The sequence below is a fragment of the Furipterus horrens genome, unplaced genomic scaffold (genome assembly GCF_987537825.1).
Source record: "Furipterus horrens unplaced genomic scaffold, mFurHor1.1.pri manual_scaffold_10, whole genome shotgun sequence".
Lineage (NCBI taxonomy): Eukaryota > Metazoa > Chordata > Mammalia > Chiroptera > Furipteridae > Furipterus > Furipterus horrens.
In genome coordinates this window covers 48,494,189-48,511,449 of record NW_028327180.1, presented here as the reverse complement: position 1 = coordinate 48,511,449, position 17,261 = coordinate 48,494,189, and the positions used below count along the sequence as shown (strand labels likewise).

The 17,261-nt window shown below is 52.9% G+C and overlaps 1 protein-coding gene across 4 annotated transcripts; it reads left to right on the top strand.

Annotated features, from left to right (window-relative positions):
• Positions 1 to 183: 183 nt before the first annotated feature.
• On the top strand, positions 184 to 16,143 carry MEF2B (myocyte enhancer factor 2B). Of its 4 annotated transcripts, none has more exons than XM_090290049.1 (10): positions 184 to 279; positions 7,976 to 8,043; positions 12,488 to 12,570; positions 13,067 to 13,270; positions 13,966 to 14,100; positions 14,675 to 14,822; positions 15,002 to 15,135; positions 15,227 to 15,317; positions 15,432 to 15,543; positions 15,848 to 16,143. In XM_090290049.1, the coding sequence occupies exons 3-10, from the start codon at positions 12,517 to 12,519 to the stop codon at positions 16,074 to 16,076; spliced, it is 1,107 nt and encodes a 368-aa protein (XP_090146175.1). In that variant the 5' UTR covers positions 184 to 279; positions 7,976 to 8,043; positions 12,488 to 12,516; the 3' UTR covers positions 16,077 to 16,143. The 4 variants fall into 4 exon arrangements, with proteins under 4 accessions (XP_090146175.1, XP_090146174.1, XP_090146176.1 ...); XM_090290048.1 differs by having other exon boundaries at positions 7,850 to 8,043; XM_090290050.1 differs by lacking the exon at positions 7,976 to 8,043 and having other exon boundaries at positions 15,851 to 16,143.
• The last annotated feature ends 1,118 nt before the right edge of the window (positions 16,144 to 17,261 follow it).

Below are 17,261 nucleotides of genomic sequence, written 5' to 3'. Positions count from 1 at the left end.
CCCAGTGAAGGCGGGGAAAGTCTGGCGGGTCCGTTCCAACCCCATCCCCATTCCTCCTTCATAATACGCATCTCCGAGTCTTTTCCCAATCGGAGTCCCGGGTACAGAGGCGAGGCCACGCCCAAGTGCCCGCCCTCTATGCAAATATACGGTCCCGCCCAATCAGCTCCTGTGGGCAGGACTGCCGGCTCTGAAGGCACCTGTGGCCACCAAGTACCAGACGCTGTGTGGCTGCAGCAGTTCCCTGCGCTCGTCCGAGGGTCCAGGCGGACCGAGCAGGTGCGTGTGGGGTCGGGACGAGGCTCGCGCGGTGGCTTTTGAATGTCATCTGTGGGCTGGGCTGCGTTTGGAGGTCCGAGTGTGCTGCTGAGCGTCGAAATTTGTATAAGAGGTGTGCGTCCTAGACTGTGAGTCCAATGAGTTGTGTGTCCAAATGCTGTGAGCCCGAGGGCTGTGAATTCGACGGCTGTGAGCCTGAGGAGCAGGGTATTTAGGAGGGGTTGTGAGTCTTAGGATTGTGTTTCTGAGAGGTTGTGTGTCCATGGGGCGTGTGTCTGAGGGTTTTGATGTCAGTTGGGGAGGAGTTGTGTGTCCAAAGTTAGGGTGCCACCACCCTCTGTTATGTGTCTGTGAGCTGTGTGTCTGGCCTGTGGGCTGCAGTGTCTTCCTCTACTGAAGCTTACCCCTTTTTGTACCCTTGAGGCTCCTGTGCACCCATGCCTTCCTACTGTGAGTGTACCCTCATGTGTCATGACCCCAGACCTGTGTGTGTGCTGTGACTGTGTGCCTGTGACTGCCTGTGACCTGCCCCATGGAACAAAAAGTGGGGCCTCCGCTGGACCCGTGGGGTGCCCATGTGGTAGGCACAGAGCTGCGGGTGGTGGGTCACAGCTGCCTTGAAGGGGGGCTACCAATTCCCCTGTGCCTCAGTGTCCCCATCTGTGACATGGGTATAGGAACAGTATTCAGCACATGACAAACTGGTGGCTCTTACTTTCATGGTAACGGTTCCTCTCTCTCCACCTTTCTCAGAGTCCAGGGCTGCAGATGCTGGTCAGCAACTGAGGTCACTGGTCACCCCCAGTCCCCAGCTATGGACCTGAGAAGTCAGAATTAGCTGAGGCCTCTTGTCTAGGCTGACCAAGAAGTCAGGAATGTCAGGACTTCTGGACCTTTGGCATTTGGGTACAAGCACTCTCAGACTCTTGGGGTAAAACAACCAGGTTCCAAAAAGTATTTAGATTTGGAAGGACTGAAGCATGGGTTTGAAGTCAGCCTCACCCGCTCCTGTCCCATGCCTGCTTCCTACCACCTATCTGAGCTGAGGAGTGAATCTTGGCTTACAGGGAATAAAATTTCTGGAAATTCAGGGCCCTGGGGTCTCACCTAGGAGAGATGGAAGCTCATGATCTGGTCTAAGTCCTCACTTCGCAGGAGGAAAGACTGAGGCCAGGTACAAACACCCAGGCACCTCAGGGAAAGGATGGAGCACAAGACGACCCCCTAACCCCTTGAGAGAACAAAAGCCAGGAGTGAGGGGCTCTAGCTCTCTGTATGGCCTCAGATAGGTGCTGTTCCTCTCTGAGCTCCGTGGCTGCCCCCCTGACCTGAGCAATTTGAGCTCCACCTTACCTCCTATCTCCAATTAATTAAGTCATTACCCAACTAGGCAGACATCTGGAAAATGCAAATTAAGAGGGAAAAGGGAATTAAAATAATTTATCAGCCCAACTCAGATGCAATGAATGTAGGCATCTTGGGGATTTGGACTTCTGGAAGATTTGAGGCACATGGACCTGGGGACAAATGTCATTTTTCAGAGAGGATTGATCATATGTCCGGAACCAGGCTGGTCCCTGAATACCTGTGGGGTACACACAGAGGTTGGTTCCTGTTTCTGAGCCCCCAAAAGGGTCTCTGTGTGTGTGTATCATGGGGACTTGTGAGGCTGCCCCGTCACCCCCAGCCTCAGGAACAAGTGTCTCAGACTGCATTGGTGTCCAGGCCCACTTCTCAGACTGGATGGCTGCAGGACGATCCTGGAGTACAAGCCCAGACTTGAGTAGGGGTCTGAGGGGTCTTGCCCTATGGCCCTGGGAAGAAGCCCACTTACTCCTGTGTAAAACGGGGCAGCTCTCTCCGCTTCACTGAGCTGTCTGTGAGTCAGTGGGCTGTGTGTATAAATGAGGTGGCGCATAGGCCCACCTATGAGGTGCCATCTGAACTCTGACCAAGCAGAGGTGCCTATGAGCCCCATCCAGGTCCAGCCCACCTACCCTTCACCAGGAGCCAAGGAGGCCTCAGGTCCATTAGCTTCACTGTCCCGTTTTCCAGGCTCAGTTTCACCTGTGGTCAAGGTGGGAGCCTTGGAAGGGAGCAATTAGGGCTGGTTGGCGTAAGGAGCCACTGTTGTGGGCACAGGACTGCCTAGTCCACTTTCCACACCCACAGCCCTTACTGTGTCCTGATGGACACTGTCCTGGCCTCCTGCCCAGATAAGACTTCTCCTCGCTACAGCCCCTGCTTCTGCTGAAAATCCTGAATCAGACTGCAGTGCTCCCCTGCTCACACTCCCTTCATGGCTCTTCATTGCTCTATAGTCTTCCCTCCCACCCTGATCCCCCAGGCCCCTTGCAGCCTCCCTGCCCTCCTTGGTCTCCATCTGCCTCTCACTAACCGTGTCCCAGCCACACAAGCCACCCCTGCATCTGGAACCTGCCCAGCACGGTCCCACCTCAGGGTCTTTGCACTTACCATTCCTTCCACAAGGCAGTCTCTCCCCCACATACTTACATGGCTCATCCTCGAGGCTCCCTCCTTGAGACTCCCTCCTTTTCAGAAAAGCCCTTCTGGTCCCCTCTGTCCAAAGCAGTTCCTACCATCACCACCCACTGCCTTCCCCTGTTCAATTTCTTCCTTGAAGGCCTCTGTCCCTGACAGAGTTATATGTCTCTTGTTAGCTCTCCTCACAAGACTAGGCAATGCAGGAGGCCAGGCTGAATGTGTCCTCTCCCTGACCCTGTGTCCCCTAGCACCTGGTGGGCTCCCAGACATTTCTGGGAAGAGAGCGGGAACCAGGGATGTCCCAAGGCCCTATCTTGGAGTCTCTGATGACTGTATCTTTGGTCTGTGGGTCTGTGGGCTGAGTCCCTTCTGCCCAGCACTGACAGATGTGCTAATTTCCCAAGCAGGGAGGCCTGGGCCTCTTGGGATGAATTTCTGGGGCCCCACCGGGAGATCTTTCTCTGGAACAAAGAGAGGGAAAACTTGGGCTGTTCCTGCAGCTGCATTCCGGCTTTGGGGACCTTGCTGGGGGCCTTGGGTGGCCCTGAGCTCCAATCTACCTTGGACAGCAGGGTTGGATTCTGAATGTAGAGTCTCTCTGGCCCCAGGAGTCAGGATTCCCAAGTCCCTCGGGAGATTGGATGGGGCAGCAGGCCTCCATTTGCATCGTCTGTGACAGAGAAACTGGCCACTGTGTCAGGTGAGCGCGTGCTAAGCTGAGCCTGCACATCCTCAGGGCATTTTCTTCCGACATGGCTGTGGGACCTTTGGAGGGTCAGTCCCGTGGCCCAAGAGAAGCATGAACACCATCCAGTTGTCTGTTGTGCTGTTGGCTCTTTAGAACAGGGATTTCAAACTGGCGAACTGTGGGCCAGATGGGAGCCTCAAATGTTTTTTTTTTGTGGGTCACAAGGAGTTTAAAAGAAAACTGATCCAGTTGCCAATGTTTCTTCCATTTGTTCAGTCCTTGTTGCTCATTCATTTAGGAAGGGTGACTGGGGGCCTGCTCTATGTCAGGTGCTGAGGAGGCCATCCTCGCCCTCACATCCTCATGGGGCGACATGATTGTTGAAGAAAGCAAAAAAGAAGCACAAAAATTTCCAGTAGGGCTAAGTGCTGCAGGGAGAGGCGGATCCTGCCTGGGGAAACTGGTGCTTCCAGAAACAGGGGTTTCTGCCTGGCCTTGAAGGATGGCTCCTCAGACCTGGGTGTTCCAGGTGAGGGGCACAGCTGGGGCTTTGGGAAAGTGGGAGAGCTATCTGGGGTTGTTGTGTCAGGTGCCCAGAAAGGGACAGAGGTGGTCTGTGAATTTGCTGGTACTTGAGGCCTCCCCAAGAGTAAGAACAAGGGGATGGGTGTAGAGGGAGCTCATAGGAGCCCATTGTACAAACAGGGAAACTGAATCTCAAAGCACTTCAGGCAATGAATGTGTGATGGAGCCAGGATTTGAACCCTGGTCTGGCCAGGCCCACAGCTGCTGCCCTCCCCTCTCAGTGCATGACCACAGTGGGCCCTCCTAGGAGCTGGCCTGGTGAGGGGTCTATGAAGGTGGGTCAGAGAGTCCCCCAATGGGTCTCAGTTTCCCCATGGATGCCAGAGGGAGCTAGGGATAAAGGGACCCCCCCAAAGGGTCTTCTCCAGCTGGAACATTCTGGGTTTCTGGAACTCAGAGCTGCATATGGGTAACACATCCTACCCTCAGACCCCCAGCTCTCAGGGGCTACTGACCGTCTTGCCTCAGGAAGACACCACTGTATGGATGAGGCCCTACCTGTGTCTGGGGGCCTGCATGTAATGGGGGACCAGCCTGGAGTCTGCATATGTTTGGAGAGTTCTGAGGGTCTGCACATTGTTAGGGTCCTGCATATATTTGGAGATCTGTGCGCATTTGAGGGACTGGCATGTGCTGGAGGCTCTCTGTGTGTCGGGGGGTCTGTGTTTGGGGGTATGGATGTTCGAAGAGTTATGTGGGTTTGGGGGTCTGTATGTATTGTGGACTGCATGTTTTGGGGTATTTTGTAGGCAGGATCCACATGTGTTTGGGTGACACATGTTTCTGGGCTCTTTGTATATCAGGCACCTGTGGATTTCTTTTGGGGGGGCCCTTGGGGCTCTGCATATGTTAACGGTAATCTCCCTACCCCTGCCCCATTGGTCCATATGAGGAATAGGTCTTCTCCCTACCCCCATTCCCCAGCCTTCTTCAGTCTGCCTGGGGCCCTCACTCTGAACTTCTGGCTGAGGAGCAGTGATCCAAGGTCAGGGCCCAGTGACAAGAGTAGGAGGACATCTACTTCTGAAGGCTCCCTCAACTCAGGCATCCCTGACTTCCCATTTTCCATGGAAGGAAACTGAGGCCTAGAGTAGTTTGGCCACAAGAGAGGCACTGCTGGAGCCTATCTTGTCCCCAGGGCAGGTATGGGGCTCCAGAGGCTGCTATAGGCTGAACCAGCCCCCAAGTCACCCACAGTGCCCCCAATCTGAGGTGCCATCTCCCAGGCCCCAGGGAGGAGGTAGGCTCAGGGCCTACCTGGAAGGGGCATCATTGGCAACTGGGGTCAGAGCCATGGAGCACTCAAGGAGGGGGCAGGGTTCCTGGCTTTCCAAGGGGCTCTTCCTGTCACCAGTAATGAGGTACTTGGGGAACAGGTGATGAAACCACTGCCTGGGTTGCGTGAGGCAGGCCCCTGGCTGATTCGCTGCACTGGCCCTGGAGCAGCGCCCCCTCCCCGCTTCGCTGAGTCCCCATGAGCCCTCACCTTCCCCCACCACCCACCTGCCTCTCACTTCTCCTTTCCTACACTCCTTTCCCAGCCTGAGTCTCCAGCAAGCTGTGTCGTCTCTGGGCTCAGGGGTCCAGCAGCATGCTGTCACTCATCCTCCCCATTAAAGCCCCACTGGGAACCGAGAAGAGGAACTTGATTCGTTCCTGATCTTTTCTCTTAAGCCCTTTCTGCAAAGCCTTTGAGGCCACGACTCTGAGACCAATTTTATGGGGGAGGAAATGGGGGGTTGATGTCGCTGAACGTGTCCTGTGTTTGTAACCATGATCTTGCATGACGGCATGCTGATTCAGCACCCCCAGTCCCAAGGCACAGTCCTTCTGACCTCTGAGAGGCCGCAAGATAAGGTTGAGAGACACTTTCTATCCCACCACCACGCCCCTCCTCCTCAGCTGGTGGAAGGATTTTTATTCCCATTTGCAGGTGAGAAAAGTGAGTCCTCCGTGGAGAAAGGCCAGAATAGAGGGTCAGTCATTTCAGCCCCCCGTTTCCACACCAGGGGTCTAAGGGGCCTCACCAGGCCAGGAAGTGACAGTAATGGTCTAAAGGACCCCAGGGATATTTGTCAATTGACTTAGGGACCACATGTCTCACTATAAAGAGTTTATGATACTCCAGAAGCTCATGAAAATCTACCTTCAAATCTGCACAGTGCTTCCCCTGCACAGTGCTCAGGCTTGGGGCCCTGGATTCCTTCCCCACCCTAGACACGTGCTACCAGTGTGTCCCATCCCTTCTGTAAACAACTGATCCATGCACTTCTGCCCACCTGCATCACCATCTCAGTTCAGGGCCCCATCTCTCCCCTGGACACCTGCCCTAGCCTCTCTCTGTCATTTCATTCCTTCCTAGACAGGCACTGCTCCCCATGGCAGCCAGGAGCTGGTGGAAGCTTTAAAAAAAAAAAAACTTTTGATAGAGATAAATCACAGAAATCATTCTGAGTAGAACTCATGTATTTGCACAAACTGAACACATCTCTGTACCCAGACCCTGAACCAGGGAGCAGAACACCCCAGGCCCTAGGACTCCCACTGCCCTATCATGGCACCTGCCCTTGTGGCCACTGTGCTGACTGACATCCGTAAGTGAGTTTTACCTGTTCTGGAACTTCATGTAAATGGACTCACATGGCATATCTCCTCTGTGGAGTCCAGCACTGTTGAATTGGCATAGGTCTGGGCGGTTCCCCCATGCAGTTGCACAGGGCTATGAAAAATGAAGCTGCTGAGAACACTGTTGTCTGTGTCCTTTGGTAAAACATAGACCTATTTCTCTTGGGTGAGTACTGAAGGGAGAGACGACTGTGTCACAGGACAGACATATGCTAATGTTTAGTAAATGTCACTTTTCCGCAGTGGCTGTACCTCCTTCTCCTCCCATCAGTAACTCATGAGAGTGCTAGGTGAGTTTTTTAAACTATAAAATCATATCCCATCCCTCCCCTGCCTCCAAACTTTCCATGGCTTCCCATTGCCCTCAGAGTAAAGCCCACAAATACCTATATGACCCAACACCACAATCCTCCCCACCACCACCCTCCTTCCCTCTTCCCTTTGCCATGCTGTCCAGCCATATAGGCTTCTTTGATTTTTTTCAAAATGCCAAACTCATGATCACTCTGACCTTTGGCCCCTGTAGTTCCCAGGACAGGACCACCTCCCCCGAGATCTTCCTACCACTGACTCTTCCTCCACTTGACTGTCTCTTTCTCATGCTTCAGGTCTTGGTTCAAATGTCACCTCTTCAGATAGGTCTTTCTTGAAATCCCTGGCTAACGTTGTCCTTTTTGTAGTTAATACTTTACTCTTTCTGGACTTCTGATAAACAGGTGTCTCATAAAAGTGACCTGGGCAGTTCCCATTGTTTTCAAAGGTCTGAGTTAGTTTAAATAAAATTACACTTTCCTGTCCTATGAGGTTTGATAAAACAGCCATAAAACCATTGTCTTCTTATGGTAAGTCTCAGTCACTTTTCTAGTCTTCTGTGGCCATTGGTCTACTTAAACTTTCTACTTCTAATGAGGTTTATTTATCACAGTGGTTGGAACATGGTTAGAACATGGTTGACCTTAATAAATTAAGTATGAGGGTGCAAAGAAAGGGGTGGGGAGGAGCTAGTTTCTTGGCTTCAGGTGCCCACCCCACTGCCCATCCAGTCTCTCCATTGACACCCAATTCCATATTTCCTCCTCTGAGATGCCCTCTTGGATTTCTTCTGACCCTTCTTCCTTGCTCCATTCCCTGTCAATGGGTCCATCTCTCTGCCTCTCTTCTGGGCAGGTGTCGAAAGCTCTCTGCTTTCTGGCTGGACATTGGTGTGGGGGTGCATAGAAGAGGCTTCCCCAAACCTCAGCCTTCCCCCTCGTGCCTGGCACATTCAGCAACCACACCACCTCCCCCTAGCAGTTCCGATCACGCCAACATCTGGAGAACTGGCCACTGGTTTGTCTGCAGCTCAGAGTGGGGATTTGCATGTGAGTACAAATATATATGCACACCCTGGACTTTCCACCCCCACATTCCTTGGCTGGCCCTTCACACCTGGGCCTGAGACAGGTCCACTCAGTGGCTGGATTTGCATGTTTGTGTATTTCTGGGTAGGAAGTCAGCTGAGGGTGTCTGAGAGGAAGTTGTTGAGGGAAGCTGCAGAGAGTTCAGAAGTGTCTCTTTTGACAAATCTACTCAGCCACCCCTATATCTTATCCTGAAGGGCTTCCAGTCTGGGGGAGACAGAGCTGGATATACACATCTCCAACCCCATGGGGTCATAACTGAAGGGAAAGATGTGGGCCATAGCAGTCCAGAGTGAGGGCAGGAAGGGCTTCCTGGAGGGATGGAATTTTTAAGCTGGGGTTTGAAGTGTGAATAAGAGTTGGCCAGGAGCCCTGACCAGTGTAGCTCAGTTGGTTGGGTGTTGTCCCACAAAGCAAAGGGTGGCTGGTTCAATTCCTGGTCAGGGCACATGCTTAGGTTGTGGGTTCAGTTCCCAGCTGGGATGCATTTGAGAGACAGCTGATTAATGTCTCTCTCTCACATTGATGTTTCCCTCCCTCTCTTTCTCCCTCCCTTCCCCTCTCTCTTAAAATAAATAAATAAATAAATAAAATCTTTAAAAAATGGAAAAGAGTTGGCCAGGTGAAGAAGTGGTTAAAAGGCTTTCCAGGCAGAGACATTCTTTTTTTAAAGATTTTATTTATTTATTTTCAGAGAGAGGGGAAAGGAGAAAGAGAGGGAGAGAAACATCGATGTGCGAGAGCATTGCCTCTTGCGCGCCACCAACTGGGGAGCCAGCCCGCAGCCCAGGCATGTGCCCTGACTGGGAATCAAACAGGCGACCTTTTGGTTCACAGGCTGGCTGACGCTCAATCCCTGAGCCATACCAGCCAGGGCCAGGCAGAGACATTCTGTTGAAGGTAGAGAAAGGTGGGCAGGAGTTGACAGGGGCAGGGCCTTGAATGCCAGGCTGGGAACTGAAACTTTCTCCAGATGGCAGGAGCCATGAAGAATGTGCAAGAAGGGAGGGTCATGATCAAAGCTTTGTGTTGGGTTGATCCCTCAAGGGCCAAAGCTGGGGATGACTTTAGTTCCTGGGTGAGGATTGGGGGTTTCAGGGTCATCGAGAGTCAGAAGAGTCAAACCCCTATGGGAGCCCATTTGTGCCTGTTGGGCCTGGCCCCAGAAATGTCAGAGGGGCTGGTGCCTTCTGGAGGACCCAAAGAGACCTGGAATACAGTGACTTCACCCCCAGGCTCTGCACACATGGATGCAGCTCTGGCCTCCCCTCCAGCATCTTGCCATCTCTATCCTGCACTCCCTCCCCATGGCAGCCATGCAAAACATTTTCAATGATATATCAAACTCTCTCTCTTCTTACTCAAACCCTCCCATGGCTCTCCGTCACTCTTAGACTCAAACTCTCAGCCTTCCCCACAGCTCAGAGGATCCAGGGTGGCCCTGCCTCTGCAACCTCTCCTCTGAGCTCCGAGCTCCAGCCTTGTTGCTGTGTCTCTCAGCTCTCCACAGGTTATTTGCACCTGCTGTTCCTTCTGTCTGGAACTCACTTCTTGTCTTGGCTCTTAGTCTCAGTTCAGAGAGACCCCCTTGACCTTTTGGCTCTTGGAGCTCCCCTATTATGTGACCCCTGCCCTAGCAGGGATGTCCTTGTCTAAAATGGGGACAGACTGAGAAGTCGGATATTCCAGGCCCAGATTCTCAGGTTCAAGTCCCATGTTCCCATGGGACCCTAGGCGTGGGGGACATTTCCGGAGTCATCTTGGCACCGGGACCTCCGGGCCAGTGCCCCACTCTGTCCCCAGAGACCCATCAGGGTGAGGGCAACACATCCCAGCCGTGGGAACTTGCCCGATTCCAGCTGGGGATTAAAATTAGCCCCTGAGGTTAAATTTAGCAAATCGATCTGGAGCTAGGGCGCTGGGGCTGGAGCTCTCATTGGCCAGGCTCTGCATAGTTGCGACTGCTCAGGAAGCCAGTCCAGGGAAGGTAGAGGGCACTCTTGGGATCTCACAGCGGGCCACATAGAATGTCTAAGGCATCTTACATTTCTGAGCCCTGGGACCCTGGGAAGCAGATGTGGCTACTCTGGAGACAGACGTACATCTCCCTACAGTTCCCCAGAGTTTGTTTCCAGGTCTGTGTGGGGTACTCTGCATTTCATACCCATCTCATTCACAGAACAGCAATCTGAGGCCCAGGGAGAGGCCTCCCTTGCTGAGTGCTGCCCAGTGGGTCAGAGACTGGCTAGGACCTGAGCACAGGTCCACTTACCCTGGGCAGGCCTGTGACATGGCCTCAGTCACCTGTGACATGGAAGTGGTTGGGGGTCAAGTGTGGTCACAGAGTTGGTGGAGGAGTGTCAGGTATCTTGGGGACCTTGGGGTAGCTGACTATACAGCATGATGGCTGCCGCACCACAGGCAACATGATTTCTTTGTTCCAAGGATCCCTGCATGGGGGACATTGGGGAAGGGCTGGACCCCAACTTGTTACGTGTTCTGGGGACATGCTGCCCTCCCTGAGTTGCCCATTATCACCCTTGGGGACCCCACTGAGGAGATCTGAGATCCCCATGAGGAAGTCTGAGGCGTCTCCCAAGATGCTCTGGGCCCAAACTATGGTCTGAGTGCTCCAAGCCTGAGGCCTTTCCAGGGTATCCCCACCTCCTCCTGGCAGAGGGTGGGGTAGGGGTGGGTTTCTATTATTTTAAAAAAATTGTTTTACCCTGGTGGGTGTCTCAGTTGGTTAGGGCATTGTCCAGTGGGTGCATGTGGGCGGGGGAGAGGCAGCAACCAATTGATGTTTCTTTCTCTTTCTCTCTCTTACACACGCACGCACACACATCAGTGAACATATCCTCAGGTGAGGATTAAAAAATAAATTTAAAAAATTTAAAAATTTAACAGAAATAGTCCAAATCACTGAGGGGAAAAGTTAGAAAATTCCGATAATTAAAAAAAAAAAAAGCCCTGACTGATGTGGCTTGGTTGGGCATCATCCTACAAACTGGAAGGTCACTGGTTTAATTCCCATTCAGGACACATGGCTGGGTTTCAGTTTCAGGGCACGTAGTGGGAGAGGCAACCTATTGATGTTTCTCTCCCTCTCTTTCTCTCTCCCTTCTTCTCTCTCTAAAATCAAAAATAAAATTAAATTTTTAAAAAGATTTCATTTACTTATGTTTAGAGAGAGGAAAAGGGATAGAAAGAGAGGGAGAGAAACATCAATGTGAAAGAGAAACATTGATTGGCTGCCTTCTTAAGTGCCTCTATGGAGGACCGAACCTGCAACCCAGGCATGTTCCCTGACCAGGAGTCAAACCAGCAACCTTTCAGTTTGCGGAAGAAGCCCAACCAACTGAGTCACACTACCTAGGGCAATAAATAAAATATTTTGAGAAAAGTCCTCACCTGAGGATATATTTATAAAATTGTTTTTAAAACCATGAAAAAAGACACTAAAGGCCATACATTATATGATTTGATTCACATGAAATGTCCAGAACAGGCAGATCAGTGGTTGCCAGGAACTGAGGGAGGGGGGAGGTCTTTCTTGGGGGGGGGAATGAAAAATTTCTGGAACTAGATAGAGGTGATGGTTCTACAACATTGTGAATGAACTAAAATGCCACTGAATTGTGCACTTTAAAATGGTGAATTTTGTGTTACGTGAATTGCATCTAATTTTCTTAAAAAAGGAAAACTCACCTATAAATTTCCAATAGATGGTGTCTCCCACAACAAGCATTTCCTTTTAGTTTTTTTTTTCACACTCATGGAGTTTAAAAAAATTTTTTTTATAACTGCCGCCCTTGATTTTGTTCAAGGGGCTTTTGTGTGTTGAATGGGTTGAAAGGTTCCAGTGGGTGGGCCGGGCCACTTTCAGAGGCTCAGGATGGCTGAGTGCTGCATTGATGTCCCTCTTACCTGGCCTGTTGAGGGCTTTTAGGCTGTTGCCAATATTCACAATAGCAGCACATATGTGGCACCTGCTATGTGCCAGGGAGATATAGGTTAGCTCATTTTGTCCCCAACAACAATGAGCAGTACACAACACTGTCATCCCTACTACACAGATGGATGTCCAGGGAGGTCAGGCTCCCTGACGTACCACAGTTACCAGGGGGTGATTTTTTAGATGCTGGGGCAGGAGCACCTGTACCTCCATCTTCTGCCCTGGGTCAGCCTTGCCCTCACGTGGAATTGGTGCAAAGCTGTTCATTGAGCATCTACTGCATTCTGGGCTGGTTGAGAATGGGGACTGTGGGGGTGACCCAACCTGCCCTGATTTCCCCCATCACCTCACCTCAAAGCCTGGCAGGGGGTGGTGAATGAGAGAAGAAAGACTAGTTGTCTGGCCCCACTCTTTACCCACGCACTCTGTCCTCTTTTCTTTCTCCTCCAGACCAAGGTTGCTCTTCCCAGCCTAGGACAATGGGGAGAAAAAAAATACAGATCTCACGCATTCTGGACCAAAGGAATCGGCAGGTGAGCTCACTGGGTGGAACAGTGGTTGTGGGAAGGCATTCATGGCGGGGGACACGGCCTGGGCAAAGGCCTGACCATTTTGGGGAACTATAAGGGAATGAGTCCTGATGCCATGTCTGGAGTTTGAGATGTAGCATTTGCTTATTTTTGTGATTTACTGAAGCCTTGGTCATAGAGGAGATGGAGCTTGATACAAACACACCCAACTCAGAGGGCTGCACTAGAGGGAGGCACAGAACTGGGAAGCTCAGAGAGAGTGTGGGGGCTCTGCCTAGGAGACCAAGGAAAACTTCCCAAAGGAGAGGTCATTTGGGCTGGGTTTTGAAGCATCAATAGAAGTTTGCCAGGTTGACAAGTGAGAAGTATAGCCAGGAAGAGCAGCCTATCAGAGGCACAGAATCCATGAGGCATGTTCAGGAAACTGTTAGCCTTTGCACCTTCCCGTGTCACTCCATATCCTTGTCTTCTCCTGCTCACCTGTGGGTCCTGGGTCTAGGTGACATTTACCAAAAGAAAGTTTGGGCTGATGAAGAAGGCCTACGAGCTGAGTGTGCTTTGCGACTGTGAGATTGCTCTCATCATCTTCAACAGCACCAACCGCCTCTTCCAGTATGCCAGCACGGACATGGACCGCGTGCTCCTGAAGTACACAGAGTACAGTGAACCCCACGAGAGCCGCACCAACACCGACATCCTCGAGGTACACTGGGTCCACCTCCCCAGCCCATGAAGTTGGCGCACTCTGCTCGCTCAGAGACTAGGGACTCTTAGTTTGTACAAAAGACAAGTGTTGCCATCTGGCTTTGCTGTCAGTTACAGCGGGTTTGGAGGTAATGGAGTATCCTTCTGGGGTAGTTACCTGGATACTAGAAATAAAAATATCAACCACTACACACAGAGGGCTGCACTATGTGGCCCTCACACACATCTTCTCATCTAATCCTGTTACCCATACAGTGAGTACAGAACAGAAAATAAAAGGCACTGTGGAGCAAGAAGACCTTACTGAAATCCAAGACCATGCAGGTCACTGGTCCCAGGTAGCTCAGGAACTCCTAGAAAATTGCCCTCAGGTGCTCTGTTTCCCGACATTTGTTGAGCACCTGCTGCACTCCAGGCTCTCAAGCAGAATTGTATTCAGGAGGAATGTTAGGACAGTGCCCGCAGGCCTCGGTGGGTCTCTGGTTTCAGAGCAGGAGAGTCCCTCTCTTGCACACAGTTGGAACTTACCAGATAACTCACCTGGGGGCTTTGGTAAGTGGGATTTTACTGAAATAGGCATACCTGCACTCTGGGTCACCCACAAAGCCAGGAAGGTCTCTCCTCTCACCCATACAACCAGACTCCCTAGCTAGGATGGGGGGAGGTTCACTCTGTTGTGTTCCCTCCCCACAGACACTGAAGCGGAGGGGTGTTGGCCTTGATGGACCAGAGCTGGAGTCAGATGAGGGACCTGATGGGCCAGGAGAGAAGCTTCAGAGGCTGGCAGGTGATGGGGGCAATCCAGCCTTGCCCCGGCCCCGGCTCTATGTAAGTGACTCCCTGCCATGCCATGAATGTGGCCCTCCCCCACCTCCTAAGCCCAAGTGGTCAAAGCTGAGACTGAAAAAGGGCCAGTAACCCTAGAGCTTGGTGGTAGGTCTCTGCCTGAATGGCCAGGAAAAGCTACCTGGAGGAGTGGGCATTTTAGCTGAGGCTTTGAAGGATAAATAAGAGTTCAACAGATAGTCTTTTTTCCTTCCTTCCTCATTCCTTTCTCTTTCTTTCTTTCTTTCTTTCTTTCTTTCTTTCTTTCTTTCTTTCTTTCTTTCTTTCTTTCTTTCTTTCTTTCTTTCTTTCTTTCTTTCTTTCTTTCTTTCTTTTCTTTCTCTTCATCAAACACCTGGGAAGCCCCTCAGTGCCACCTCCATGCTGAGTGAGAAGCCTCAGCTCTGGGCCTAGAGATATAGGCACACCAGGCCATGTGGGGTTAGACCAGAGGGAGCATTATTGGGAGATTCCAAAAGATGGAGGCTGGCCCCTGAACTCATTGGGATATTCTGTCTTGGGCTTGATGTTCTCACCTCCTCATTCCTCCAAACAATCCCATCCTCTCTGCCCTCAGCCAGCAGCCCCCACTATGCCCAGCCCAGACATGATATATGGGGCCCTGCCCCCACCAGGCTGTGACTCCAGTGGGCTTGGGGAGGCCCTCCCTGCCCAGAGCCGCCCATCTCCCTTCCGGCCAGCAGCCCCCAAAGCTGGGCCTCCAGGTAAGCATGAGTCATAAGCTGGGGTGTCAGGTGGGGGTTGAGGACCCCTGGTGAGTTTGTGGGGGTGGGGATCTTGGCTCTAGCACTGCTTGGCTGTGTTTATCACCTCTGGACCCGAGACTTCAGTAGATGACATGTCTGCCTGTCCTCTCTCTGGGGGGGGGTCTCCTGCTCCGAAGGCCTGGCCCACACTCTCTTCTCTCCGAGCCACCTTGTCAGCAAGACACCACCACCCCTATACCTGGCAGCAGATGGGCGGAGGTCAGATCTGCCTGGTGGCCTGGCAGGGGGCCGAGGGGGACTGAGCACCTCGGTGAGTGAGGGGAGGGAGTGTCAGGGCTGATGGGAGCAGGCAGGGTAGCCTGAGTGTAAGTCTCAGTTTCTCCTTTACCCTTTCTCTGCAGAGAGGCCTCTATGGTAGCCTACAGAGTCCATGCTCTGCTGCAGCTCCAGGACCCCCACTTGGAAGCTTCCCCTTCCTCCCAGCACCCCCAGGTATGCACCCCCCACAGCCTCTCTGCTGAGTAGTCCACACTCCCCCACCCATCAACTGAAAACTGGCTGGTGGAGGCCTCAGTTTACTTCTCCTGACCCCACCCCCACCCCCAGAATATGGCCTTGGAGACCCCCCTCCGCCCCCTGGATTGCTGCAGCCCCCTACCCTGGGCCCCTGGCAGCCTTCGAGGGGTGATGGGACCCTAACCGCCCCTGCCCAGCCCAGGTAAGTGCCCCGACTGCTTCCCCTACCAGTTAGGCTCCGCAGTGGGGCCCTTCCATGTCTTCCGAAGCCCCTAGCTACTGCTGACACCTGGTGGCCACTCCTGTTCCTGCACTCAACCCTTCGGGAGTGTTGGTGGAGGTGGAGGTGGGGGTGGGGGACGGCTATTTTGGAGGCCCCAAGGGAGATGGCCACCCCCTGCTTTCCCAAGGTCCTCCTTCCGAGCCTTTGCCCAAGCCGTGCCAGCTCCTGGTTTCCCTCCCTTCCTTCCTCGCAGAGCTCACGGTTCCCTCTCTCTCCCTCTCAGCAGTGGGGGCCGTACGCTGGGCGAGGAGGGCCCCCCAGCCCGCGGTGCCTCCCCACAGACCCCTCAAGTCAGCATCAAGTCTGAGCGTCTCTCACCGGCACCCGGGGGTCCCGGCGACTTTCCCAAGACCTTCCCCTACCCTTTGCTCCTGGCCCGGCCCCTGGCAGAGCCCCTACGGCCCGGGCCCCCGCTGCGCCGGCTACCTACTGCTGACGGCTGGCTCCGGTAGTGGACCTGGGGATGGCACTGGCCCTGTCCCCCAAGCCAGGCTGGGTGAGGTCACAGAGGTTCCCAACCTCCCTCCCCGGGTCCTTAGAGAAGACGTGAATATGACCCCCTCCACGGTGGGGGCCTGGAGGAGGGAGGCTGTGTTCAGATTCATGGTCGCTGGGCTCAGTTTCCCCTTCCTGAGTGTGTACCCACCAATAAAATGTGCATGGCCTCCGTGGATGAAACAACCTGTTCCTGCTCAGAGCCACCCCTAACCGCGCCGAGGTCCTCCCATCTCCTCCCAGTGGCCTCAGTGTAGGCTTGTCTGGGTTTGAGGTTCTGCCACCAGAATTCCAGCCTGAGATGAGGGTTCAAGCGCGGGTGGGGTATGGGGAGAAAGTCCTGTGGTGGGTGGCGATATGCAGAAAGGGACCCTGCAAGCAGCGCAAAGGAGCATGTGACAGTGGTGGGCACCAGGGCAGCTGGGGCCTTGGGGAGCATGTGGGGTGTTCTCCTAGAGGTTCTACCCCACCAACAAGAGGCCTGGCTATTTACCCTCAAACTTCGGGCGTGTCAGGTAGTAAGCTCAGGAGGAGTCTCCAAGCTGGTCACAATTGCTTGCAGCAAAAAGCACTGAGAAACTTGAATGTTGGGGTACTATGCTGTTCCTCTTATAAATGGCTTATCCCTTGGTCCCTTGACTCAGCAGTTTTGTTCCAGGAAGGGAGGAGGGAACCAGGTAGTTCTTCACTTACTCTGAGGTGCATACAATACTGCCCACCCCTACTCTGGCCTGTCCCATGTGTGTGCAGACTCGAGGGTCCAGTGCGCTTCTATCTTCTCATCCTACCTCCAATCACCCTGTGGGTGGTCTCAGTGGGATCTTTATGGCACTCAGATCTGACCCCTGGCCTTCATAGCTCCTCAGCTGTCCCCACCCACTCTGCTCCTGTCCCCCATACTGTCCCCTATCCCCCTAAAAACAATTGCAGTTCCAACCCCAGGTCAATGCTGGTCCTTCCTCCTGGACCACCTCCCTCAACTCCCAACTCACCTTTTTTAAAAGACTGCTTCCTACCCTCCTTAACCCTAATGCTAACACTAACCCTAACCCCAACTCCATGTCCACTCCTCCAGGAAGGCCTCTGCACTGCCCCAAGCTGAAAAATGGCTCCAACTGCTAAGTCAAGTAGACAGAGGGTTT